The sequence below is a fragment of the Plutella xylostella genome, chromosome 15, assembly GCF_932276165.1.
Source record: "Plutella xylostella chromosome 15, ilPluXylo3.1, whole genome shotgun sequence".
Lineage (NCBI taxonomy): Eukaryota > Metazoa > Arthropoda > Insecta > Lepidoptera > Plutellidae > Plutella > Plutella xylostella.
Genome location: NC_063995.1, coordinates 3,089,632 through 3,115,970, shown reverse-complemented (window position 1 = coordinate 3,115,970; position 26,339 = coordinate 3,089,632). Strand labels below are relative to the sequence as shown.

The 26,339-nt window shown below is 46.6% G+C and overlaps 2 protein-coding genes across 2 annotated transcripts in view; both read right to left on the bottom strand.

Moving 5' to 3' along the window:
- Positions 1 to 20,199, bottom strand: part of LOC105398606 (probable E3 ubiquitin-protein ligase HERC2) — a 51,247-nt gene extending 31,048 nt beyond the window's left edge. The window contains exons 1-31 of the mRNA XM_048626012.1: positions 20,112 to 20,199; positions 19,655 to 19,752; positions 18,852 to 19,007; positions 18,599 to 18,701; positions 18,404 to 18,518; positions 17,968 to 18,196; positions 16,488 to 16,632; positions 15,901 to 15,998; positions 15,735 to 15,802; positions 15,460 to 15,623; positions 14,906 to 15,102; positions 14,457 to 14,673; positions 13,884 to 14,127; positions 13,426 to 13,596; positions 10,936 to 11,181; positions 10,488 to 10,650; positions 9,731 to 9,849; positions 9,285 to 9,460; positions 8,512 to 9,068; positions 8,308 to 8,432; positions 7,846 to 8,222; positions 7,600 to 7,766; positions 7,266 to 7,405; positions 6,726 to 6,912; positions 5,027 to 5,257; positions 3,954 to 4,072; positions 3,488 to 3,674; positions 2,665 to 2,816; positions 1,540 to 1,633; positions 1,070 to 1,221; positions 235 to 376 (exon numbers count right to left, since the gene is read on the bottom strand). Coding sequence (XP_048481969.1) covers positions 235 to 376; positions 1,070 to 1,221; positions 1,540 to 1,633; positions 2,665 to 2,816; positions 3,488 to 3,674; positions 3,954 to 4,072; positions 5,027 to 5,257; positions 6,726 to 6,912; positions 7,266 to 7,405; positions 7,600 to 7,766; positions 7,846 to 8,222; positions 8,308 to 8,432; positions 8,512 to 9,068; positions 9,285 to 9,460; positions 9,731 to 9,849; positions 10,488 to 10,650; positions 10,936 to 11,181; positions 13,426 to 13,596; positions 13,884 to 14,127; positions 14,457 to 14,673; positions 14,906 to 15,102; positions 15,460 to 15,623; positions 15,735 to 15,802; positions 15,901 to 15,998; positions 16,488 to 16,632; positions 17,968 to 18,196; positions 18,404 to 18,518; positions 18,599 to 18,701; positions 18,852 to 19,007; positions 19,655 to 19,673 — 5,260 coding nt within the window. The 5' untranslated portion in view covers positions 19,674 to 19,752; positions 20,112 to 20,199. The remainder of the gene's footprint in view (positions 1 to 234; positions 377 to 1,069; positions 1,222 to 1,539; positions 1,634 to 2,664; positions 2,817 to 3,487; positions 3,675 to 3,953; positions 4,073 to 5,026; positions 5,258 to 6,725; positions 6,913 to 7,265; positions 7,406 to 7,599; positions 7,767 to 7,845; positions 8,223 to 8,307; positions 8,433 to 8,511; positions 9,069 to 9,284; positions 9,461 to 9,730; positions 9,850 to 10,487; positions 10,651 to 10,935; positions 11,182 to 13,425; positions 13,597 to 13,883; positions 14,128 to 14,456; positions 14,674 to 14,905; positions 15,103 to 15,459; positions 15,624 to 15,734; positions 15,803 to 15,900; positions 15,999 to 16,487; positions 16,633 to 17,967; positions 18,197 to 18,403; positions 18,519 to 18,598; positions 18,702 to 18,851; positions 19,008 to 19,654; positions 19,753 to 20,111) is intronic.
- A 905-nt stretch (positions 20,200 to 21,104) lies between these two features.
- Positions 21,105 to 21,866, bottom strand: LOC125489628 (E3 ubiquitin-protein ligase HERC2-like). The gene is made up of 2 exons (XM_048626011.1): positions 21,637 to 21,866; positions 21,105 to 21,360 (listed from the first exon to the last, which is right to left on the bottom strand). The coding sequence occupies exons 1-2, from the start codon at positions 21,849 to 21,851 to the stop codon at positions 21,216 to 21,218; spliced, it is 360 nt and encodes a 119-aa protein (XP_048481968.1). The 5' UTR covers positions 21,852 to 21,866; the 3' UTR covers positions 21,105 to 21,215.
- Between the last annotated feature and the right edge of the window lie 4,473 nt (positions 21,867 to 26,339).

Genomic DNA, 26,339 nt, shown 5'->3' with positions numbered 1-26,339 from the left:
GCAGCGCGGCGCACACGCGCAGCGCGCTCTCGCCGCCGCCCAGCGGGTGTGGGCGCCGCCCGCCCCCGCGTCGCTGCAGTAGTAGTGACTCACCGGGCAGGTGGCACGGGCGCGCGCCGGGCGGCGGCGGCGGCGCGCCCAGCAGCGCGGCGCACACGCGCAGCGCGCTCTCGCCGCCGCCCAGCGGGTGTGGGCGCCGCCCGCCCCCGCGTCGCTGCAGTAGTAGTGACTCACCGGGCAGGTGGCACGGGCGCGCGCCGGGCGGCGGCGGCGGCGCGCCCAGCAGCGCGGCGCACACGCGCAGCGCGCTCTCGCCGCCGCCCAACGGGTGTGGCAGCCGCTCGCTCTCCGCGTTCATCAGGCCTCCCATCTCCACCTGAAAATTTAATAGTTGACTTTCTCAATATGAACAGATGATAGACGAATATAATCAATGAGTGATAAATATTCAAAATAAATGTATAATTTGTCGCCAGCTTGACGCCGTGTAATGACGCGCAGTTACAATGGTTTTCCACGCAAACTCACGCTGCCCGCTTAGAGTAAAATACCATCAGCTAGCTAATCAATAAGTCGCCGGTCTATAGAAGACTACAACATTTGCATACACTACCTTGCTAACAGTATTATCATCATGCAGCAGCATAATCTTGGCTCGTGGAGTGAACTGCGTGACTATAGCCGGCCGCGACGGAGAGCCCTTCAGCACTCGCTGGCCGGTGCGCACTCGGAACTCGGCACCACCGACGACTTCTAGCGCTCCCGCTGATATCCATACTATCACCCCGCAAGCTTATCATTAAGGGGGGTCTACGCTAGACGAACCGAGCACGAGCGGAGCACGAGCCGAACACAATTCGTATAGTGTGGACCGACCTACAAGCCTCAAACGAGCGCGCTGCGAACATTTCGTTCATGCTCGGCTGCGTTCCGCCTGTTGTGAGTTTTTTGACGAACACAAAGGGTTTTGCTTCGCGCAAAACAGCGTTCGAGAACAGTGATCGTTGTAGGTGCGTTGTACGTCCACACTTGACACCGTGAACGACGAAACCGGTAGTAAATACGGTACCTTGCTAACAGTATTATCATCATGGAGCAGCATGATCTTGGCCCGTGGAGTGAACTGCGTGACTATAGCGGGTCGCGACGGCGAGCCCGTCAGCACTCGCTGGCCGATGCGCACTCGGAACTCGGCACCGCCGACGACTCCTAACGCTCCCGCTGGTGGCAAATAGAAAGTTTAATTAGAAGCTTTTTAAACACCCTGTATAGGGGAATGTTTGGCTGATGAGGAAGACTTGATAATGATGAGAGAAACTTGCCAAATGGTTTCTGGTAAAGAAGTACCACCAAGCCACCAACGCACCAACCAGGCAAGCCGTTTTTTACTGCATGAGGATAAAATGTCTTATAGGAAGATTTTCTAATGCCGACATTGTCCAGAAAATGGATAGAAGCGATTTCTGCCATTCTGTACTATTTGACCCCAACCAAAACAAGCAAATTTTAAATTATGTAGGTATCTTAGTATCCTCTTACCAACAAGACAGGCTTCTAGCGTCGGCGGTGCATGTTTAACAGTTTGGTCCGAGTCGTCACTAACTTGGGGCCACCAGTGCCAATCAGTAGCGATCTGTGGACAAGAGGTAGACAATTAGATAGGTAATATTGAAGAATAAACATGTTATTGAAATAGACATTGGTATTCTTAAGGTGGGTCTACGCTAGACGAACCGAGCACGAGCGGAGCTATTCAGGTTTCGTCGTTCACGGTGTCAAGTGTGGACGTACAACGAACCTACAACGATCACTGTCCTCGAACGCAAAGCAAAACCATTTGTGTTCGTCAAAAAACCGACAACATGCGGAACGCAAACGAGCACGAACGAAATGTTCGCAGCGCTCGAGGCTTGTAGGTCGGTCCACACTATACGAATTGTGTTCGGCTCGTGCTCCGCTCGTGATCGGTTCGTCTAGCGTAGACGCACCTTTAAAACACGACCAAGAAATGTATCATACAGATAGCACAGACATCGTAACTCACATAAAAAGGCGATGGCTGTTTAACACGAATAGATACATAGATTTTTTTTATTCTTACAGAAACAAAATAAAATACAAAACGTATTTTTACCTATGTATATACATAGGTAAAAAAATTGCGATCTTCTCGATCGAAGCGGTTTTCTCAAGACAACCTTTGGGTAGAAGGTTATTTAAAAACCCCTCACCATCTGCGCCGCTTGTCTTGTGTTGTCTCGCAGCAGCGCGGCGACGGGCGAGTGCCACTGCGGCGCGTCGTGCAGCTGCCTCATTAGCTGCAGCAGCGCGCCGCACGCCGCCCCGTGTAGCTGCCGCGGCCGCCAGCGCCATCTGTGTTCTGGAGACCGAGACTAGGCAAATGTAGTGTCGGACGCCCTCCAACTAGATGACGACTTGCGAAAGCTACAGATCGCATCCAGTGGCGTGATTTGAGAGATACCTACTTCCGAATGCTATAGGGCTGGCCGTCGCTGCAGCGCGCCATCTGTTGTCTCGAGTGGAGAGCGTGACTAGGCAAACGTCGTGTAAGACGCTTTCATCCAGTAGCGTGCTTTGAGAGATGTCTACAGTCCAGCAGTGGACAGCTATAGGCTGATGATGACGTATAACAAAATGTCTCACCATTTGTGCAGCAACTCGCAGCTTATCGAGCAGCAGCGCGGCGACGGGTGAGTGCCACTGCGGCGCGTCGTGCAGCTGCCTCATTAGCTGCACCAGCGCGCCGCAAACCGCGCCAGTGTAGCTAGCTGTTGCTGCTGCGCGCCATCTGTTGTCTGTGGATGAAGTTAATGGTTGTTGCGTCATCGTCTATTTAATAGCGAGTCGGTGACACGGGTCACTATAGACTGCGTCTGAGGTTTGTCACCGTGGTAAAAAGCCAGTCAGAATAGCGTGCAGCTAGCTGTCTGATGAGCTGCACCAGCGTGCCGCAAATCGTGCCAGTGGCCACCGCGCGCCATCTGTTGTCTGTGGACGGCGTTAATAGCGAGCAGCAAACAATCGTTTGTAATGTTCTCATGTTGTTATCAGCCATGCTGTTTACGTAGCCACTAGGAAGGTCTGTTTTTTACTATAGTACATATAGACAAGTAAAATACATATATTTGAAATCTGGACCCTGTTCAGTTGTAATATAGGTATCGATAGATGTCAATTTTAATCTTATTGTACATCGAGGTACATATAAGATGTTTTGTATTTTGATTACCCTTTGGTCTTAACACATAAACATACCTTTAACTACCAGCGATACTAGCAAATAAATCTACCGAGACTTTTCATGGTCCTTTCGATCCGGATAAGACCCAAATATCAATTTTGAAATGTAAATAGACACATAACTCAAAAATATACAAGTTACATTTGCGTCAAACTAAATTACATCAACTCTTATACACTTTAACGAAGATGAATAACAATAACTATTTAGAAGAAATATACTTACCAATTTCCTCCTCATCAGCCATAGGCGAGAACGCCTGCTGGTTGGGCCGGAGAGCGGGGTCCGACGGGTGCGTCTCCAGCCACAGCCGACCAATCAGAGCCAAGAGTTGCGAGCCGGCCGTGCGCCGCCACTCCTTGGGCCCGTTGTGCTCGAGTAGGATGCGGCGGAGGAACCAGATTATTTGGATCTGGGTCAAAGAAAATATTTTTTATATGAATGTGTTAGTAGGAGGGGTAGAGCTAATAGACCCCAGAGGAAGACCTCTCGGGGTGTAATATAGGACATTAGCAACATGTATATCGTACAGACTGAATGCCTCAGATCGTACTCATTAAATAAACTACTGGACTGTAAAATGCGACTAATAACTTTGTCATTTTTAAAATACACAGAAAAATAAAGTTTTTAAGGGCGTAAACTGTATAGAATATATTTAAAGATAACTCAACAATAAAGTAAAACTTACTTGCGTGTACATGACATCTTCAGTTATGAGTTTGTCCGGCGCAGAAATTATGCTGTAGCAGATCTCGAACCATTTATCCGTGCACAGTGTCTTTTTCATAGTCGAGCTTTGTGCACTTACTAAAACAAACAAGAATTCTTGTATGAATACATTGACAAGTTTCAAATTGCATTTACCACATTTAGAAAGGGGTAGATTCCTTCCTAATTATTTGCTTTTATAATATAGTAACAAAGGAGTGGGATTACTTTCTGTTTAAATTATACAAAGCACAAAACACATCATAACTAAATGCAGGTCACGTCCCCACGCTGTCCGCCATCATACTCTCATTCACCCACATTTTTATACACCTTCCTATCTTCAAAACAACAGTATACAAACTTCTCAAAAGCGCCCACGCCGTATGTTAATGCGGCGCGAACGCAATCGGCGAGACTGCCTCATTAGCGTGAGCCAGCGCGAGCAGCCGCCGCTGCAGCGCCGCCACGTTGCGCCGCGCCGCCGCGCCCACGCCGCACTTGGACCATCCATGTAGGATACTCTAGCTTCGAACTAACAAGAGCTGTCATACAGTCGAGAGCCGTGGAAAGCACTCAGAACCTTCCTTGTAAGCTACAGTGCGTCCTCAGCGCAGTCCAGCATCCGCGCTTCTTCCCGCACTGTTACATTCACTTCAGAATTTCACACACACTCACTCATTTCAATACAACTATCTTAAGAACAAAAGTAAGTATACATACTTCGTAATAGCGCCCAGGCGGTATGCTGATGCGGCGCAAACGCTAGCGGCGAGACGGCCCCATTAGCAGCGAGCAGCCGCCGCCACGTTGCGCCGCGCCGCCGCCCCCACGCCGCACTTGGAGCACCCAGGAGGGATAGTCTAGCTAGCTTGTCAAATATCGAACGAACAAGAGCTGTCATACAGTCGAGAGCTTTCGAAAGAGCAGCCGAACTCCAAGACTTCAGTTTTTCGTGAGCTGGAGTGATTTTCCCCTAGCACTATTATATTTACTCCAGAATTCCACACTCACTGAAATTTCCATACACCTATCTTAAAAACAACAGCTTACTTCTCAACAGCACCCAGGCGGTGTGCTGATGCGGCGCAAACGCAATCGGCGAGACGGCCCCATTAGCGTGCGCCAGCGCCAGCAGCCGCCGCTGCAGCGCCGCCACGTTACGCCGCGCCGCCGCCCCGACGCCGCACTTGGCGCGCCCTGCGCCTGCGCAGATCAGTCGGAGTAGGGTCCAGCACGCGCGCTTCGCCTCGCACACTGGCCAGTGCAGGTCTTGTACTTCCTCTGTGGAGGGGAATGTAAAGATAAGAGTTATATCAGTGGCTTAATTGTCTAAGGTAAATATGTGTGTAACAATCTAATCATAACAATGATGAAGAAAAATACATATAAGACACTCATCAAAGGCACTTAGACACTGAGTTGCAGAAAGGATCTTTAAGCTAATGTAATGAAAGAAACAGACATAGATTTAATGTCGACATTAGCTTAAAGTCCCTTTCTGCAACTCGGCAATAGCCGCTAGAGCTTTTTCCCATCATCATCCGCTGTTGGACTTATCCGAATTCTAGTAGAAATCCCACCCTGGTTTCCACTGATTGTTGCAGTCCTATGGCACCCCAGAGGTGCAGAGGGTCTCCACTAACGTGCGCCACTTCCGCCTATTTTCGGCTGTACTTTTGGCCTCGCTTCAGCTTAGTCCAGCGGCTCTCAGCTCGTTTTCGACGCTTCGGCGCCATGTTTGGACAGGGCGTCCCCGGGAGCGCTTGCCATTTGGTGGCCTCCAGTCAAAAGCTATAGTTGCGGCATTCGTAGCTCCTCTTCGTAGTGTGCCAAATCCATCTACACTTTCGTTTCGCAATTTCCTTGCCGATGGGAGATTGTCGGCACAGCTTCCACAGATCTTCGTTACGTCTTCGGCCTGAAAACGCGTTGGATCGACCTGAGGGACTTATTGACGAACACTTGCAGTTTGTTCGTCAGCCCTTCCGTCACTATCCACGTTTCGCAACCAAAGAGCAATACGGACTTCACGATGGAGTCGAAGAGGGAGATTTTTATCCGCCTTGTGAGCACATTCCACTGATTACACAGCATCTTTATCTACGTACGTCACTATATCATGATTTACGCTATAAGCGACAATCTAATGTAGAATTTACATAAACTATAGATGCTTCCGTATGTAGGTGTAGATACATATAAATTCCTCATCTCTCTACATCTCTTACCCGTCTCATCAGCAACGGTCTCTTGAACCGACGGCGGCGGCGACGGCGACCGCGCCAGCTTGAGGTCGTACTTGCCCTCCTTGCCCATGCGGTACGAGTTGGTCCCTCCGTTGTCCCACGCCACGCGCACCCAGCCGTCGTCGCCGAGCTCGCAAATGCATTGATAGCTGGATCCTTGAGGATCCTCCATCATTATCAGTCAGCAATCATCCCAAGTACAACCATCAGTAATCTCTTTCGTCGCCGAGCTCGCAAATGCACTGATAGCTGGATCCTTGATGATCCTCCATCATTATCAGTCAGCAGTCATCCCAAGTACAACATCATCAACATCATCAACCATCGCAGTAATCTCTTCCAAGACTAGCAAGAACTCAAAACAACACTATCTCGAGAACTCTTGTATTCCAACTATTCTAATGCGGATGCACTGCATCTTTATCTGTACGCACGTCACTATATCGCGACGTGCATTATAAGAGTTGTTTATCTACATAAAAACTACAATGTTTTCTTCTTACCAGTCTCCTCAGCAACAGTCTCTTGAACCGACGGCGGCGGCGACGGCGAGCGCGCCAGCTTGAGGTCGTACTTGCCCTCCTTGCCCATGCGGTACGAGTTGGTGCCGCCGTTGTCCCACGCCACGCGCACCCAGCCGTCGTCGCCGAGCTCGCCGATCACGCGGCCCTCGCCGCCCGGGACGCCGTCCTGGGGGAAATGAAACAGCTGGTAATACTCGCTTTATAATTTAGGTAGGCTATTTGGAATACGTCATTTTAAAATGGAATTTACAGAATATTTTAAAGGTTACCATTAGCATCGGAATGAGCCATTCTTCAACTTTGATGATACTCTAGCATATCAAAGGCAACTCCAACCCTACGCCTTGGTGAATGATTAAAAAAATCAAGATAAGACTCTTCTAAGCTACTGCTGTGACATATTTAAGCCCTAAATTAACCAAAAGAAATGTTTTGTTATACCTAGACTAGACTATGTTACTGAAAATAACTATTTTGTAATTTAAATACATATAAAAACAACACAAAGGGTATCATTACCTGATCCCCCCACTTCCAGTCTTTTCCTCTAACGACCCGGGTGCCTATCCTCATAAGCGATGCCAGCTCCGGTCCTGAGAGTGACGAACCGCGGGCGCGGGCGCCTAGCCTCTCATCCTCAAAGATTACCAGACTGTCCACTGAAATGATCATAGGAATTTTATCTTAATGAATTGTTAGGTAAATTAAGTTTAAAATTAAATTCAAAGTATCCCAGCTAGGCCCGCAGTATGTTTCTATACTCTTGGCCTCTTGTCACTATAGTCCTAACTCCTGTGCTGTGTCCTCTTTTTGTGAGGATAAATGAGGGGAAACGATTTAAAGAAATAATTACCTTTCTGTATGTAATACATGGCGATGAAGTTTTTGTGAATGGAAAAGTCGCCCCCGATTTGCTTCAGGAATGACATACAAGTACTCAGGGCGCCGCTGTTGATTATCTGCTCCAACTCCGGTCCTTGACAACCCTCCGTCAGCAGCGCCAGTAAACTTAGGATAAATCTGTAAGGCAAAGATATTCGTATCAATCCAATACCAATATCAGCATTCAAATATAATAACGTTATTGATTGGAATATACCTTGCGCGTCCCGGTTTCTTTACCAAGGCGTACACCCCAGCATTAACTCCCTTCTTCAACGGCAGTGCGTCAAACAACGGTGACACTTCGCCTTCTTTAACCCTGAGTTTGAACTCCTTTAGCACAAAATCCATCAGCATGGACCGCTCTCGCAATATCATGTACTTGGTGTATGGAATCACTGATTCTATGTCTCTACATGGGTTTGCTAAAGGGAGGGTGGGTTTGAGCGGAGTGGGCGGTCCAGAGTCGGCTAGAACTGCCCCGGTTATACCGCACATGGCAGCGTATTTGAGGTTTAAAGATAGAGATTGAGACGCGTGCAGCACTTGGTTTATCATCTTGTAGCCTCTCTGTCGCATATATGCTCTTTGTATCTGGAAAAAACAAACAGTTAAGTATTTGTTGTTTGTGTTTGATCAACTACAAATAAATCGTATAAGTTCATTTAAGTATACGAACCTGACAATACAGGGCCCGTCGAAGCGTGTCCATGTCACACGTTTTGTCGCTTAAAGCGAAGTCTATAATCGACGTCGTCAAATTATGCTGCTCTGCAGTCACTTCTTTTAACATCCATCCAATATCTGTAAGAAAACATACTTTATGTAGTACATACATGGCATTATAAATAAATATATAGATCCATTTGTAAATAAAACATACTTTTCACTTTCCCCTTGCTCCCGTGTTTAGCAAACCACGCGTTCACAAACTTATTCCTCTCAGAATTATCGTCGTCCTTTTCCGCATCAGACAATATGAGATCATTTTTAATATCGTCGGTATACAACGTGAACTGTTGCTCGCTTTCCATAGATTCTTTTAGTATAGAGTTATCAGTCATATCGTTTATTGAGCTAATTGAGATTTCGTTAGTAGGAGTCTTGTCGTCCATTTCTCTCTCCGTAATCTCTGAGATTTTGTGTTCGCCGCGCGTTGAGTCAGATCTCGCACCATCATAATTCGACGCGTTTTTGAGGTCCTTTTCCAGAGGTTTATCTTTGATTTTCAGCTTCATTATTTCGTTCACCTTGTCTTTGCCACTAATACTAACTTTGGAATGTTCTAATATGGATTGTTCGTCGGAGGCCCTTGACATGGAGTTGACGAGGGAAGACTTCAAGAGTAAGGCGTCTCCTTGCAAGGCACTGCCTGTGCCTCTAAGCATGCTTTTGCTCAGGCTATTTTGTCTGTTTCTGAGATCTTTTGTTATTTCAAAGCTAAAAACAAAATACGCCTTTAGTTACAACTAACATTCACATCAATACTATTACATCACTTCGTGTCTGATGGGAATTGGTCCAAGCTTAGAAACGCATTTTAGACCAAGCTAAAATATCTTTTTGTATGTATTATGTATACATATACCAAGAAGCTAGTCAGACGTAGTCACTTACACTCCGTAGATTAAATAATAGATCTGACATATATCTTACCACTTATTATTAAAATCCGGCGACTTGGCCGCCTTGATCATGCGCTGGAAGTGCGTCCTGGCGAGGGGCGGGCGGCGCGAGGGCGGGCGTTTCTTCAGCGCGGTGACTGCGGGCGACATGGCTGGCCTCACCTCGTGTAGTAGGAACCGGGCTCGCTCTAGTGGACTTGCACATACCTGAAGGAGAGGCAATGCATTGAGGGAATGGCTTTATTTAACATGGGGTTGAAGCTAGGTTTAGGTTTAGGTTAAACAGGCCCTACTGCGCGAGTCTGTTATCGAAGTTTAATACGCGTACTACTAATCGCAACGCCGTATTTATCACCAATCGCGATATAGCGATGTTTATCTACGGTAATAACGGACCCGTGCAGCGGGGTGATAGTGGAGTAATAATGAGAAAATTAACGCTAATCTAATCCTTGATGAAAAATTAAGGGTAATTACCTCCTTGTAGCTTCGAGATAGCTGCTGCCGCACCCTCATTACAGTCCACTTGGTTTGTTGCACAGCTTTTACGATATCCGCCATCGCTGGCGAAAGTTTGACGTCACCGCAGTCCATCTCTGAAATTGAATAAAGCCATTACCGATATAATTGCCTTAATACGGTCTTCAGCACTGTCAAGGAAGACATGGTTTAGTTTAGAGGGATTGTTCAGTTATCAAATAACTGTCATGTATTTACATAGATGTCACTATCCCGCAAACTACATCGCGGTATTAAGTTATCTTTTATGTTAATGACCCTTTGTAATATACCAATAAACGTTGCTTCTACTACCAGCAATCCGATCATAAGGCTACCAAGCCTTTTCATGGTCCTCCGAGCCGGATCCAGCGTTACGCGACGCCCCATGTTAAGGGCATCTGAGCTAAAGACGCTATTTTTGTCCCTCATTGGAACAATAAAGTCAAAGAAGCCCAAATTGAAATGTACGTCACAGCTGGCGTCGTCGGAGCCTAACGTCTATATTGATACAGTATGAAATGGAAAAAATGTATAAATTATTATATTAGGATTTCTTTTAATGTATATGGATGTAAATGTAAAAAACGAGTTAAATAAATCTTATCTTATATTATGTTACAGCTGCCACTATATCCGTCTAGCTCTAATACGACTCACCGGCGGAGGCGGTGGCGAGCGCGTGCTCCTTGAGCGGGTGCTCGGGGGCAGTGACACACCCTGTATCATGACTCACCGGCGGAGGCGGTGGCGAGCGCGTGCTCCTTCAGGCCGGCGTGGTGCAGCAGCGCGGCCAGCAGCGCGCGCCGCAGCTCCTCCAGCGGGTGCTCGGGGGGGAAGTGCGGCGCGCAGCCCTCGCGCCGCTCGCACGCCGTCCATAAGTGGATGGCTAGGGGGTCCTGAGAACATTTATGTGAGGTTTCAAACATTGAAATATTGCTACTCCACGGCTTATGTTCTGAGAAAGACGACCTGAGTCACCACCTTTCGGCTTAGTACTTATATCACCTTTGCAACTACCTGTATACTGTCCACCAACCCGCATTAGGCCAGCGTGGTGGACTAGGCCTTAAGCCCTTCCTTCATTGGAAGGAGACCCGTCCCCCAGCAGTGGGGACGTGATGGGTCGTGATGTGATGAACTACTTGTATACATAACAACAACATTATTCATCAAACACTTACAAGCAATTTGGGTTCAGCCAGCGCGTGCAACAGCGCGTCAGCCTTCGACGAGGCCGCAGCCACGTCCACCCTTTGCACTGGCTTCTGTATCGGCGGCCTGTGTCCTTTGCCTGGCAGTTGCTTCTTGATGACCATGGGGCGGGGCGGCATCTTGGGCACCTCCGTCGCCGGGCTGTGATTGGCTGATGAGGTGCCGCTGCGCGCTTCTGCTTTCTCTTCTTCAAACGGGTTTGGAGGGTTGCGGACCTGGAATGGAGGTTCATTAGTTATTGTCAAGAACAATAGTTTTAGTTACATTGGTGAGTAGTGATCGAGTAAGAATTCTTGAAATGGAAATACAGCGTATTTAATTAAATACAGCGCTGCCGGTGGCATGCGGTAGAAACCTATGGATCTAGATCGTTCTATTCTATGGTTGCCTTCAGTCCGTGTCTCAAGAAGGCGTCAGTGATATGCGGCCTTGCAGCTGCCTCTGCCATTTCCGCGTGCAGCGAAACTTCTAGATTGCTCTCCTATAGTACATATACCGGGTGATTGGAAAGTCGATGTATTCCTTTAAATGGGTTATAGACGAAGGCATTTCCAGTCGATTGAACCCCATAATGCATTATCCGAAAGTCAACAATTTCTGAGTTATTTAAGTTTCAAGTTTTTATAGTTTTTTGCCAAAATGTATGTTTTAAAACATTTTTTTTTAAATAATAACCATTTTTTTTATACTTTTTTTATTTTTTTGGATTAGTGACACCTTAGCCAACTAATTATAATCATTAAATGCGCAAAATTTAACTTAATTTAGACACAGTGCTTCAAAATAGATGAAATATTAAGAAAATGTTACGAAAGGTGAAAACAAAAATGGTGAATTAAAAAAGAATTTTATCTGAAAAAAATTCAGGCACTACAGCTTAAAAACATAGTCAATTTATAAGCTTTAAAATGACATATGCCAATCTAAAATCGATTAAGGTATGACCAAGATATAGCCAAAACAACCACATAGGCGGACAAATCTCAGTAGGGAAACGAACAAGATTAGTTCCAATTTTAAGGTAATAGCTCTTATAACTGGACTTTGTAGAGCTCTGAACCGTTTACTAATTATTGTTCTCCGATAGCACGTTTCCTCAGAAGTGTCCGTAGTCGAGCTGGCTTCAGTGATCGTAACTGATCACCGAGGTTAAGCTACAACTGGCACGGTCAGCCATTGGATGGGTGACAGATTTCAAGTGTTTTTTTCTGGACGCTTCCGTGCTTCGGACGGCACGTTAGGCCGTGGGACCCGGTTGCTGCTTCAGCAGCAGTCGTTAAGTCTAGTCAGAGGCCTTCAGGCGGCTCGAAAACATCTGATAGTCGGGTTGCCCACTTACCCGACAACTCTCTCAGCACAAGCTTGCTTGTGTTGGGGTCCACAAACCCGTACTAGGCCAGCGTGGTGGACTAGGCCTAAACGCTTCCTTCATTGGAAGGAGACCCGTGCCCCAGCAGTGGGGACGTGATGGGTCGATAATGATGATGATGATGACGGTTCCTCAAAAGCACAGATCGACGATAAGGTTGCTTCACCGAAATAATGCTTGTCCGATAACATGGTTAGCCTAAAGTACTTTCAGTAGGTTCAGAGTTCTACAAAGTCTAGTTACAGGAGTTTTTACCTTAAAATTGGAACAAATCTTGTTCGTTTCCATACTGAGATTTGTCCGCTTATGTGGTTGTTTTGGCTATATCTTGGTCACACCTTAATCGATTTTAGATTGGCATGTGTCATTTTAAAGCTTATAAATTGACATTTTTTTTAAGCTGTAGTGCCTGAATTTTTGTTTAGATAAAATTCTTTTTTAATTCAGCATTTTTGTTTTCACCTTTCGTAACATTTTCTTAATGTTTCACCTATTTTGAAGCACTGTGTCTAAATTAAGTTAAATTTTGCGCATTTAATGACTATAATTAGTAGGCTAAGGCGTTACTAATCCAAAACAATCAAAAAAGTATTAAAAAAATGGTTATTATTTTTAAAAAATTGTTTTAAAACATAAATTTTGGCAAAAACCTAAAAAAACTTAAAACTTAAATAACTCAGAAATGGTTGACTTTCGGATAATGCATTATGGGGTTCAATCAACTGGAAATGCCTTCGTCTATAACCCATTTAAAGGAATACATCGACTTACCAATCACCCTGTATATACTCTATGGTTACCTACCTTCAGTCCATGCCTCAAAAAGGCAGCAGTAGCATGCGGCCTCGCAGCCACCTCAGCCGGCTGAGCAGGGAGGGACTGGGCGAGGCGCGCGCCGCACGCTGATACGGCCAGCGTCAGTTCTATGTAGAATTGTAGATCATAGTCTATACTCTATGGTTATCTTCAGCCCGTGTCTCAAGAAGGCGACAATGTCATGCGGTCTTGCAGCTATATCTGCCATCTGCGCGTGCCGTGAATTTTCTAGATCGCTCCCCTATAGCACATATTATACTCTATGGTCACCTACCTTCAGTCCATGCCTCAAGAAGGCAGCAGTAGCATGCGGTCTCGCAGCCACCTCAGCCGGCTGAGCGGGGAGGGACTGCGCGAGGCGCGCGCCGCACGCAGATACGGCCAGCGTCAGTTGGAACGCGATCGACGACAGCATGTGGTACATCTTGACTATTGTTGGGTTCTCCTGTGAAACGTGAAACAATATTTAAGTATGTCATGGTGGATTTACCCTACGCTATTGTGTGATTCGTTGCAATATTTTTAATGATTTATTTTTGTTTAAATCTTTGATAGGATGAACACGAAATTCATGTAAAAGGTAAAAAAAGGTACTGCTGACGACACCAATCAAATCATTGCATTGCATTGCAAGATCAAAAAGTAGCAATCTAACATACTAGCACGTTTAATGGGAAAAAACAGTAATTTCAAAGGCATTTGCGAATCATTTTCCAAAACCAAACTACGCACCTCAATCTCCCCATCCTTCGGCAGATGCCTCGTGAACTCGCCCACACAGTTCTCCGTCAGCTTGGTCACATACGCCGAGTGCGGCAACATACTGAAGGCGAGGCTGGCGTCGTGGCCGCGGAACCGCGCCACTAGTTGCACGGTCTCCGCGCACTCGCACGCGAAGTTGGATATGTCGTACACGTAGCCGTTGAAGACTAGCCACGGTTCTGGGCCGTTTTTCGCGCGGTTGTTGAACTCGGCACTGCGGATAAAAGTATGCATGTAGTAAGGCTCAATTAAGTGAGTAGGGGCGAGACCCCATTGCTGCGGTGCAGTGCATACTTTTTATGTCATGTCCCAGAAAATATATGGAAACTGCACCAAACCTCAGCAATGGGGCCTCGCCCTCATATAGTGCTCTATGCGTTGCGCTAAGTACATTATTGCGTTATGTAAAGCTTTGCTTTTCAGGTTAAGTGGAAGGTTATTATTAATTTAAATATTGTAGACAGAGACACTCATCAACAATTAACCCGTAGCAGATAGTTTAGGAAACTAAATATATGGAGAGTAATGCCATAAAATACTCACGCAGTAATAACCCTCTTATGCTGCGGCTTAGGTTTAGCCATGCAGCCGGTCCACGCCAGTATGTCTGCCTCGCGCGGCGCCCCCTGAGGCAGCGCCGACGCCGCCAGGTCGCACATGCGAGCCAGCTCCAGCAGAGGAGCCGTGGCCAGCATGAGCACTGTGGGCGAACGGGTTGCGCAGGCGCATAGCCACGGGCCTAGCTCGGTGAGGACTCGACCTGGGGAATTGAGGATTGATTTAGCTGCCGTATTAACTGCCAAATAGTTTAGTAAGGATAACGCCTGACTAATACTTTAGTCCGCCCTAATTTAAAATAATAGAAATACAATCAGCAATACAGGAGTACACATCCACAATACGTAAACATACTGGACTATTCCTCTTGCAACAAGCGTCATAACTTTACTTTTTGATGCAGCGAGTTAAATCATTAAAACAAATGCACTCACCAACAACATCAGACATCATAATATTGCACAGCGTCTCCAACGTATCCTCTTCCATAAACTTGACGGCGTCTGCGAAGCCTCGTATCGTCGGGCCCACGTATGCTGCTAGCATCCTCACGTATAGTGTGAATAGTTTCCTGATCCCGCCGCGGGTAGGCAGCTCGCCACGGGTGGACATCGCTTCGCAGAATAATAGCCTGTAGGAGGAATTATTATTGTAGAAAAATATGTGTACAGGTTCTCAGCATACTAAGTTGGTGACCTTAGCATGAGGTGTTAAAAACGACGATATCCCAAATGAGGTGACATGAACTCCTTTTTTGCAACCACCTTTATTGGTTTCTTCATATAAGAACTCAACCTAAGTGAAACTTTGGCAGCACTATCGAGTGTGCCTTTCAGGTTCCGACTAATAAAATTACCGGTGAGAAAAAAATCCGACTGAAGCAACCAATTAGAACTGAGGAATCATAGGGGGTATATGGCGCCATCTGTAATTAGCTTTTAGTTTTTCTCCCCATTTAGCGCTAGATTAGGCAATATTTCATTCATACCTTTGGAATCGTATAAGCAGTACGCAACACGGGTTGACCGTCTTTAGGTCTATAGCGTAGACCTCCCTGAGGATCGCCTCTTCCTCCTTGCTCGGGGTTTCTTTCACTACGGCTTGCATCTGTTGCTGCGTTTGACTCGTCGTGTTCACGATCAACTGTTGTACCTGTAAAATAATCCTTTTGGTAATCACCTAAATCGAAGTCATGTTTGTCTTTTGTATAATATTAAGCCTCTTTGAAATCAAAGCAATGCCTATATGATTGTATTTGCTCACCAATGTCAGTAGAGGAACTGTGTCTGGTTTTTTCTTTGTATCTTTCTTCACTTTCGGTTCATATGTTTCTGTAACAAAGAAGGCATTATTTTTATAGTCATTCACCGAAGACCATAGGATATTTGTAAATATTGCATAAAGTAACGCATTACGATATTGAGTCTACCTTGAGTCGTAGCCACAACTGCCACTTCGGTCTGCTCATCAGCATCATCCTTCTTTGACACGCACTGTCCAGTCATTATGTCGATTTGATCATAATCCCTGAAAGAAAAAAATAGTTGTTTTTAACCACTTATAATGTAATTGCATATGAGCCTTCATTCCTGTGGGCCCGTTCATATATTCTCAGTATTTATAATTAATCTCTCTCTAGATACAAGTATGTTCAATAGTTATGTGTAATGGGTCGCCTGAGCCGTTTTCTATCGTTTTTCCGCATGTCAAAACAGTGGACGATCTCAGAATCTGCCTCAACACACACCGCTCACTATCGCGTGTCATGTGACTCACGTGTCCAGCAGCAGGTGCTTGCAGCAGTCGCAGTGGTTCTCCTGCAGCCCGAGGGTGACAGCCCGCCGCCGCCCAGCAGCTCCACACACACCGCTCACTATCACGTGTCATGTGACTCACGTGTCCAGCAGAAGGTGCTTGCAGCAGTCGCAGTGGTTCTCCTGCAGCGCGAGGGTGACAGCCCGCCGCCGCCCAGCAGCTCCACACACACCGCTCACTATCACGTGTCATGCGACTCACGTGTCCAGCAGCAGGTGCTTGCAGCAGTCGCAGTGGTTCTCCTGCAGCGCGAGGGTGAGCGCCGCGCGCAGCCCGCCGCCGCCCAGCAGCGACCACACCAGCAGCTCCACCATGAACCGCCCGCCCGCCGTCAGCTCGTGTGTGCCTGGATACATAACACAAAATTGAAATCATGTAGGTACATCTATCAACTATCTTGAACAAAATGGATAACTAAGATTAGTGTGTTAAGCTCGACTGACGGTGAGGCCCCATTCGTGCGTTGCGTCGCCGAAAGGAAAGGTCATAAAAATATTATGACGCAACGCACCTAATGGAGTCTCTTCCTGATTCAGTACCTCATTTTATATAAAATTCCCAATTTGATTTAACTCATTTTAATTTTGATTTAGCTTCTTTACGGACAAAAAGATACACAAATAGATCTAATGCTGACATTAGCTTTCTGCAACTAGGCACTAGTACCGCATTTTGTATAAAAAATCCTCCTGCCCAATAAATTATTGAGGTTCTTTCTTAATAAATATCAAATCTCACCTTTCCCCATAGGCAGTAGCGTCAGCAAATGCCGCGCCCGGACCTGCGGCGTCGGCATCAGCATGGGCCAGGCGGCCGCCAGCGTCTTGGCCGCGGCCGCCGCGCCCGCGCCTGCTCGCCCCTCCACTAGCACTATCAGTGATTGTAGCACGCCGTGCGTCCACGAGTTCGCTCATAAGAACTCGAATATTTTACATAAATTTTATAAGAAACTCCTGACCCAAAGATTAGACGCGCGACGTTGGTTTTAACTATCACAACCTGAATTTAAGATGTGACCAAAATTCTCCGTCGCGCTCGCTCTTGAGGCTGTGCGATGTGTCAAATGTGATGTGCAAAACTTTTGTCACGTCTTAATTGCGCCCCGTGCTAGCCTTTCAGAATGCTTAATTAATGTCACCTTTTCCCATGGGCAGTAGGGTCAGCAAATGCCGCGCGCGGACCTGCGGCGTCGGCATCAGCATGGGCCAGGCGGCCGCCAGCGTCTTCTTGGCCGCGGCTGCCGCGCCCGCGCCCGCTCGCCCCTCCACTAACACTATGAGTGATTGTAGCACGCCGTGCGTCCACGGGTTCTCTTGATATATAATAATATATATTTTCTTTACTTCTTACTTACCGCTTTTTTAGATACCTACCTAGATACATTTTACAAGAAACTCCTGACCTAATACTAGTGTACTGACCCCTTAGCATGAATTTTCATCGTGAACGTGAAATTACTCGATGAATTTTGTAGGGAAATTTTAGTTCTGCTACCAACCGCCAGGGGCGCTGTTCATATTTTCATACAAAATTACTCGATGAACTCTACTTCAGGTTCACGATGAAGATTCATGCTAAGGGGTCTGGGCCCTACTGAACCAATATCGCTTCTTATACCTACAAAAGATCCACTCCACCACGAAATATTTGAGTGCTTTTCTGAATAAATAACAAATCTCACCTTTTCCCATAGGCAGTAGCGTCAGCAAATGCCTGGCCCGGACCTGCGGCGTCGGCATCAGCATCGGCCAGGCGGCCGCCAGCGTCTTCTTGGCCGCGGCCGCCGCGCCCGCGCCCGCTCGCCCCTCCACTAGCACTATGAGTGATTGTAGCACGCCGTGCGTCCACGGGTTCGCTCGTAGGAACTCGTTGGTGACTGTCTTGCCGTGCGCGCATTGGTGGGCGTAGACCTGGGGGCAGCGGTGATTGGTGGGTTAGAGTTGTGGTAGCATTTGAAACTGTTTAAAGCGTAAAAAAGGAATAATTAAGTTATTAGGTTAATCATTTTAGAACTATTGAAGCACAGGCAGTGGTAGTGTACAACAATATTTATGAGCAATTTTGGGTAAACTATTTGAATTTTTGGGTTTGAGATGCCTAAAAAAGAACGTGCTCACCTGTAACCTCAATATGTTGAGACACGCAATACCTATGCATTCGTTCTCTGTAAGGACGGTTGCGTTCTTTGAGAGGCCTTGCTCTACAACCATTCTAAGAAGTTTATCTAGAAACCTGAAAATATTCATCGATCAAAACAATGTAGATGCCACAAAGAAGTTAAAATTTAATCTGATAAACTGTTTATATCTTACCTAAACGTGCAAATAGACAAATCTATAACAAATGGTAATGAGGGGGGTAAATTCCTAGGACATTCTTCACTCCAGACTAGAATTAGTGGACCACTGCTTATACCTGAAAAAAAAAACCACATGAATAAACTTTTTAAGGCATTGCAAAACTACATTATTCAAATTACGTATTTGTAATAGTCACGATAGGTTTCCTCAAAGACTAGAACCAAAAAACTAAAATAAATACAACGAAAAAACGTTCATATCTCACCCTGAATTTTAAATGACGGGCTTATAACAGCCAGCGGCTGCGGGATGGGCCGTACTATGTTGGCGCGCTCGTGCGTGCCCCACGCGTATAGCATGCCGTCCGCCGCCAGCGCCACCCCGTGCGACGCGCCCAGAGATAAACTTACTACCCGTATACCTGAAATGCGATATATATATGTAGTTATATAGGGTCCATGACCAGATATCATGTGTCTTGAATGATATTACATAATATGGTTAACATCTTCTGCGCTTGTTGCATTATGTATGAACGCTTCATAAGAGAGGATTTTGGGACTGGACGAATAGCGGCCGAGTAGCATGGCGTGCACCAATGGCGTCACGCGATTTTGACACACTCCTCCCTCTCCTCTAACGGGGCCGTAAGAGGCGTATATTTTAAACGATGGGCTTATAACTGCCAGCGGTTGCGGGATGGGCCGCACGATGTTGGCCCGCTCGTGCGTGCCCCACGCGTACAGTAAGCCTTCTGCCGTTAGCGCCACCCCGTGCGACGCGCCCAGAGATAAACTTACTACCCGTATACCTGCCACGAGGGAAAATATACGTTATTTAGTTTCTTAGGGTCGAAAACTTGATATCCTACGTGGACATCTTCTGCGCCTGTTGGATTTATGAACGCTTGATAAGAGAGGATTCGGCGACTTGACGAAAAGTGGTCGAGTAGCATAGCGCGCACCAATGGCGTCACGCGATTTTGACACACTTCACCCCTCCTCCAAATGTACCTAGAAAGCGTCTTCTGTTTAGTCGCTGAGATCTGGTGTGGTTGATTATGTTTACCTTGTAAAGCTTCCACCATCTTTGGTAATCGTATCGTCTCTACGTTGCCGTGGCCGAGTTGGTAGCCGTCTCCTCTGCCCCATGTGTACACTTGGCCTCTGGAAAACAAAACATAATTTAGTTTTGAAACTGCTAAACCGAAATAAATCATGGCTGGAATCACCTAGTAATTACAGATATTTTGATTGATAGTGGTGGAATCTTATCATATCGAACGTGAAGCTTATAGCATTATGATGCTTTAAAATTAAATAAAATATATCCTAAAATATAATAACAAGGCTCAATTTACACTGGCGCCGAGTTGACAATTTAGCTCTTTTCAAATTTGTGATGCCATATCTTTAACAAGGTCGCCGTCGTGAGTTCTAGAATTTCAAAAATACGAACTTTGAGTATCACAAACGTCGCTTCAACTCGACGCCACTGTAAATCCATCCTAACACAACAAACTCACCCATCAGTGAGCACGGCATGCCAGTGCTCCCCCGTGTAGACCCTGATCACCTTCAGTATGGACAGCGAGGCGAGCGTGCGCGCCGCCCTCCGAGTCATAGCATATCGAACGTGACGCTTATAGCTCACTGCATTACATACTAAAATATAATAATAAGGCGTAATTCACACTGGCGATGAGTCAAAACTTCATCCCTTTTCTACAGTAATTTGTGTTGCGAAATCTTTAACACGCTCACCATCGCAAGTTCTAGCACTTCAAAAATTCGTTATTTTTGCTACACAAATGTTGCTTTGACTCGGCGCCAGTGTAAATTCACCCTTACACAACAAACTCACCCATCAGTAAGCACGGCATGCCAGTGTTCCCCCGTGTAGACCCTGATCACTTTTAGTATGGACAGCGAGGCGAGCGTGCGCGGCGCGCCGCCCTCCGAGTCGCCGAACACTTGCACCGTGCCGTCTTGCGTGCAGACTAGTGTTTGACTCTCGCCCCAACCTGGAGAGGGGGATGTAGGATTAGGTGTTGATGTTTTAATGTGGTTTAATTTAAACTGACTGTAGATAGAGATCGTTTTATAATAATCTCGTAAGTTTGCTTGTGGGTTTTGTAGTAATTCGTTCCGGACCATTGTACCAACCATGTTATAATTTGAATATATAAAACAGCGTTGCGATGTTACATTGCTAAAACGTCTTCACACTCGCAAGTATTCCATAGAAGAGAGCGTGACGTCGCGCGTGCTGCGAGCTCGCATCGCGCCGATCCACAGTTTTGATTAGCCAAGAAATGCGTGGACGAGGGAGGTAGACTGTTGTACTAAGAAATGCCGGTCTTTTGATCAGATAACATACCCAGTGCCACGTCCACGACGCGGTCCACGGCGTGCGCGGTGTTGAGCGACACGAGCTGCGGCGTGAGGCAGTGCGCGCCGCGGCCCCACGTGTAGAGCGCGCCCGCGTGCACACTACGGACCATCAGGTAACATACCCAGTGCCACGTCCACGACGCGGTCCACGGCGTGCGCGGTGTTGAGCGACACGAGCTGCGGCGTGAGGCAGTGCGCGCCGCGGCCCCACGTGTAGAGCGCGCCCCGCGTGCACACTACGGACCATCAGGTAACATACCCAGTGCCACGTCCACGACGCGGTCCACGGCGTGCGCGGTGTTGAGCGACACGAGCTGCGGCGTGAGGCAGTGCGCGCCGCGGCCCCACGTGTAGAGCGCGCCCCGCGTGCTTATCACGGCACTGTTGACAGAAAAAAAACTTCATTTAATACTGCCTCGTAAATCCATAGCGGCACAAATGCCCATAGCTGTAAGATTAGTGAAATAAGAAGCTTTGAGGCATCTGAATTTCGCTGTCATTAGATTTTTTTTTGAAGTGCGGCTCTTATACGGAGCGGGGTCCACAAGCCGTCACTGCAGACAAACGAATGGAGTTCGATTCACTTCTTTGAAGTCCATAAATTTAACCTACCCGTAACATTAAAAGGAAAGGCGGGCAAATATACCCTTATATTACCTGGTAGCAGGTCCAGCGATGACCACCATGGCCTCGTGCGGCTGCAGCCCCAGCACGGGCGTGGCGGCGTCGCGCGGGGCCGTGTCCCCCAGCCCCAGCCGCCCGTCGTCCCCGCAGCCCCACGAGTACACGCAGCCCGCGCCCGACAGACACAGGTAGAGCCGCCCCGCGCCGTGGCACGCGATCTGGGTTATTAGCTTACTAGCTGTTCCCATGAGGTTCGCTTGGCCTTATAAAGTATTCCCGTGGGAATTCCGCGATAAAAAACAGCATATTAAAAAGTTGTCCCATGGGAATTCCGCGATAAAAATAGCATATTAAAAAGTTGTCCCATGGGAATTCCGCGATAAAAATAGCATATTAAAAAGTTTTCCCGTGGGAATACCGGGATAAAAAGTAGCCTATGCGTTAATCCAGGTTATCTGCTAACTCCATACCAAAATTCATTCAAATCGGTTCAGCTGTTTTGACGTGAAGAAGTAACAAACATACACACATACTCACAAACTTTCGCCTTTATAATATTAGCAGGATTACCTGGTAGCAGGTCCGGCTATGACCACCATGGCCTCGTGCGGCTGCAGCCCCGGCACGGGCGTGGCGGCGTCGCGCGGGGCCGTGTCCCCCAGCCCCAGCCGCCCGTCGTCCCCGCAGCCCCACGAGTACACGCAGCCCGCGCCCGACAGACACAGGTAGTGCCGGCCCAAGCCGTGGCACGCGATCTGGGGTATTAGCTTTACAGCTTACTAGAGCTTCGCTTCTCCTTAAAAAGTTTTCCCGTGGCAATTCCGGGATAAAAAGTAGCCTATGGATATCTGCTTACTCCATACCAAATTTCATTCAAATCGGTTGAGCCGTTTTGACGTGAAGAAGTAACAAACATACACACATACTCACAAACTGTCGCATTTATAATATTAGCAGGATTACCTAGTAGCTGGTCCGGCTATCACCACCATGGCCTCGTGCGGCTGCAGCCCCGGCACGGGCGTGGCGGCGTCGCGCGGGGCCGTGTCCCCCAGCCCCAGCCGCCCGTCGTCCCCGCAGCCCCACGAGTACACGCAGCCCGCGCCCGACAGACACAGGTAGTGCCGCCCCGCGCCGTGGCACGCGATCTGGGTTATTGGTGTGTTCTCTAGACCTGTTGGGTAGATGGGATGGGAGTTAGAATCAGTTGGACAGCTATTCTAAGGCACTGATGTTGTTTTAGAATCAAACATTTATGTATAAAATTGTCAATCCGAGGTCTCAACTATCCGTATTAAAATTGTTAGGTACTAATTTTTAAAATAACAAAGAGTAACAAATTCATACCTGGCACTAACTGAGGGCTCATAGTTTCATAAGGCAGAGCGTACACTACGCCATCTTGCGTCAACAGCAAGGCCTGTCTCTCCCCGCACGCGATCTGTTTCACTCTAACTGCGCCCAACGGAATGTGCCCGTTTCCCACACTTATCACTTCTTGCGCTGAATCTGTACACTGCAATGGAAAATACATTTATTTACTGCGCTGTACAAAATAAATAAGATTATGAAGATAATGGTTTGTCAATTTTCAAAATACATATTAAAATTATAAATTCAGTTTGTGGAATAAATAAAAAGAACAATTATTTAAGTTACTTTTCAATGCACCAACCAAAACAATCAGACATCATTAATTGATATGAATGAAAGCATTTTTTACCGTGGTGAATCCCTTCATTGGAGGTAACAATGGTGCTGCTAGTCTGTTGATATGGCACATGAGCGCTATGCCGGCCTGCCGGACCGCCATCAAGCCGTCGCCTGCTGGCAGCTCACATGATCTGAAAATGAATATTTGAGTTAGGTATATGAAGATTCGAACTATTTCATTATAGCGGTGGTGTTGTGAATGTTATACGTTTCAGAATAGTGTTTGATGAAGACCTAGATAAACATGGGCTTGGCCCTCGCGTTAAAGTATGTAAATATAACGAGCGCCACAAGACTCTATCCTTGGCCGTCCTCGTCCAGCCACTACCTTTCTAAGATCGTCGCCAATCAGTCTCCACCCTATATTTGTAGCTGAATACTTATGGACTTACTTGAGAAACTCCGCGGTGTGGTCAGTGTTGGTGTCCGCCACCCCCTCGTAGGCCTCCGAGCCGGCGGGAGCGCGCGGCGCGGGCACCCGGCCCATGCGCCGCAGGAACGGACCTATGGGACTCCACTAGACAGTCTTCTCCACCCTGTATCTATAGCTGAATACTGTAACATATGGACTTACTTGAGAAACTCCGCGGTGTGGTCAGTGTTGGTGTCCGCCACTCCCTCGTAGGCCTCCGAGCCGGCGGGCGCGCGCGGCGCGGGCACGCGCCCCATGCGCCGCAGGAACGGGCCTAGCGGCGCCACGCAGTCTTCTATCACCACCCTGTAGAGAATAACATTACATAAAGAGTTACGCCTTGTGTAGGCTGCAGATAAAGCGACAATCATGATAAGGTGTTACATATTATGAGGGAGTTCAAAGGATATTTACAGAGGTCTACAATTATTGGAGTGAGATAGAGCGTGATAGTCCTATTGTTTATTTATATGCATTATAGTTTATGATTGATTAGGGTCAGTGGTAACGATCATGAAGGCAAAAAGTAAAAAAACACGTTTTGACAGTTTAAATTTAGCACCATCAAAACTTTAAATTCTTGGGATGGAATTTCACTTGGTTTATGATTATGATAGAAGAGCGTATCTATGATTTAAGTTTGGATAGTGCTGGATAGTGCTAAAAACATGGTTTTTACTTTTAAAATCTGGAATTTCATCAGTGATGAGTTCTACCCTGTATATTTATAATAATTCACGGCACTCACTTGTTCTCCTCAATGCGTCTCTGCTTCTGCGGCAGCGACAGCAGCATGTCGGCCGCCTTCAGCAGCGCGGGCAGCTCGGCGCGCCGCGCGCACAGCTCCACCCACACGCACAGCGACGTGCGCCAGTCGCCTATAGGCACGTTGCAGCCTAGCTCGCTGAGGAGTAGAGGTAGAGGGACTAGTTTAGATTGGCGTATGATAGTAACCCGTAGGTACATTTTAAACATAGGTAGTTTTCAAACAACAGATTTTAATAAAAATATGGTGTTGTAACTAATTTCAAATTAGCATATCAGTAATAGGAGCTACGATAAACGAAATAAGTCAAGCTTATCAACTCAATTAAAACTATATTTCCCAATCAACTCACCCATTAACAACCTGATGCAGGAACTTAGCGGCACTATCCACCACCTCCGCCCAGATCTTCTGGCTGCGCGGCACAGTGCTCACATCCGCGCCCGCATACAGCGCCGCGTCCGGCAGCGCTCGCACCGCGTCCAGAGCGTCGCGGAGTAGAGCGGAACACACGTCTGCGTCCTCGCCGCATCGCCACGCGCGGCGGACTAGGGATAGGGCGAGGCGGAGGGCGGCGCGCGCGCCTACTCGGGCGAGGCCTAGTGTGCTGGGGGTAAAGGTAGTTGTAATCTTAAAACATGCCAGCTTCATACAGTAGGTAAAATATAATTATGTTTTGTTGTAATGTCTTTGTCATAGTTACATGCTCCTAATATAAACCAGGGATATGGGAAAGAGTGTAAATACTTAATATACATACATAATATTATGTACAAGGCGGGCGAGATAACTAGACACCTGGGTTAAATGACATTTGTCTTTAGTACTGAGTGCAAAAAAAGTAATATCGATATTACCAAAAATATTTATTTTCTTCCTCTTTGCTATCAGTATTTTTATAAATTAGCTGGGCTAAAAAAATAATAAACCTCGTCATACTGCGCAGTTTTAATGGAAATTTTGCGAGAACGTAAACACTACACGTCTGCGGATGCATCTGCACACGTACGCGAATGCATCCGCGGACGTGTAGTGGCGCCATAATATACATGTAGCGCTCCGATAATTGAAATTATTCTGGTTTTCTAAAAACCCGCATGCGAAAAACATACTTACCTGACTTTTGTTATATTGTAATAAAATTTATAAATATTTGTTTATACCTATAAGTATTCAAGTTGACCTACTTGTTAAAGTAGTAACAAAAAAGTATGCGATAAATAATATTTATTGTTAATCGTCTGATAATTCTTCGATAAAATTGCGACAGACTTTTGCTAACGCTACAAAAGGACGAGAGCGGGGCCTCGCGCGGGGAAGCGGGGGAGGGGTAGATTTTTGGGCCAGGTGTCTAGAAACTTTGCGCGGGTTGTAGTACTGAGATTTTTGTGATAAAATTTGGTGTTTCTAACTTATTATTTCGCCTTGCAATAGTACTTAGGAAACTTTATAGTGCTCAGAAAGAAAAAAAATGTTTCAGCTACCTTTCTGAATGATCAGGCATATCTTCAGCAGCACCAGCAACATCAGAAGACTTGTCCAGAGTGGCCACTGCACTGCTGAGCGTCAACTTAGAGCCACTCTCTTGTGCTGTTTTATTTTCTAACAAGTTTTTATTTTGCTCACTTAGTTTGTCGCCATATCTGCAACAAGAAAAAATATTATATTAAACAATACAATAATCTTTATTTGCACACCATAAAAAAACTTAAATCTAACTTAAATAACAGAGATGCACAAATGGCGGTCTTATCGCTAAAAGCGATCTCTTCCAGACAACCGTTGTAAGAAAAGAACTAAACATAGAAAAGGGCATAAATTTAAACAATGATATTTAAAAAAATT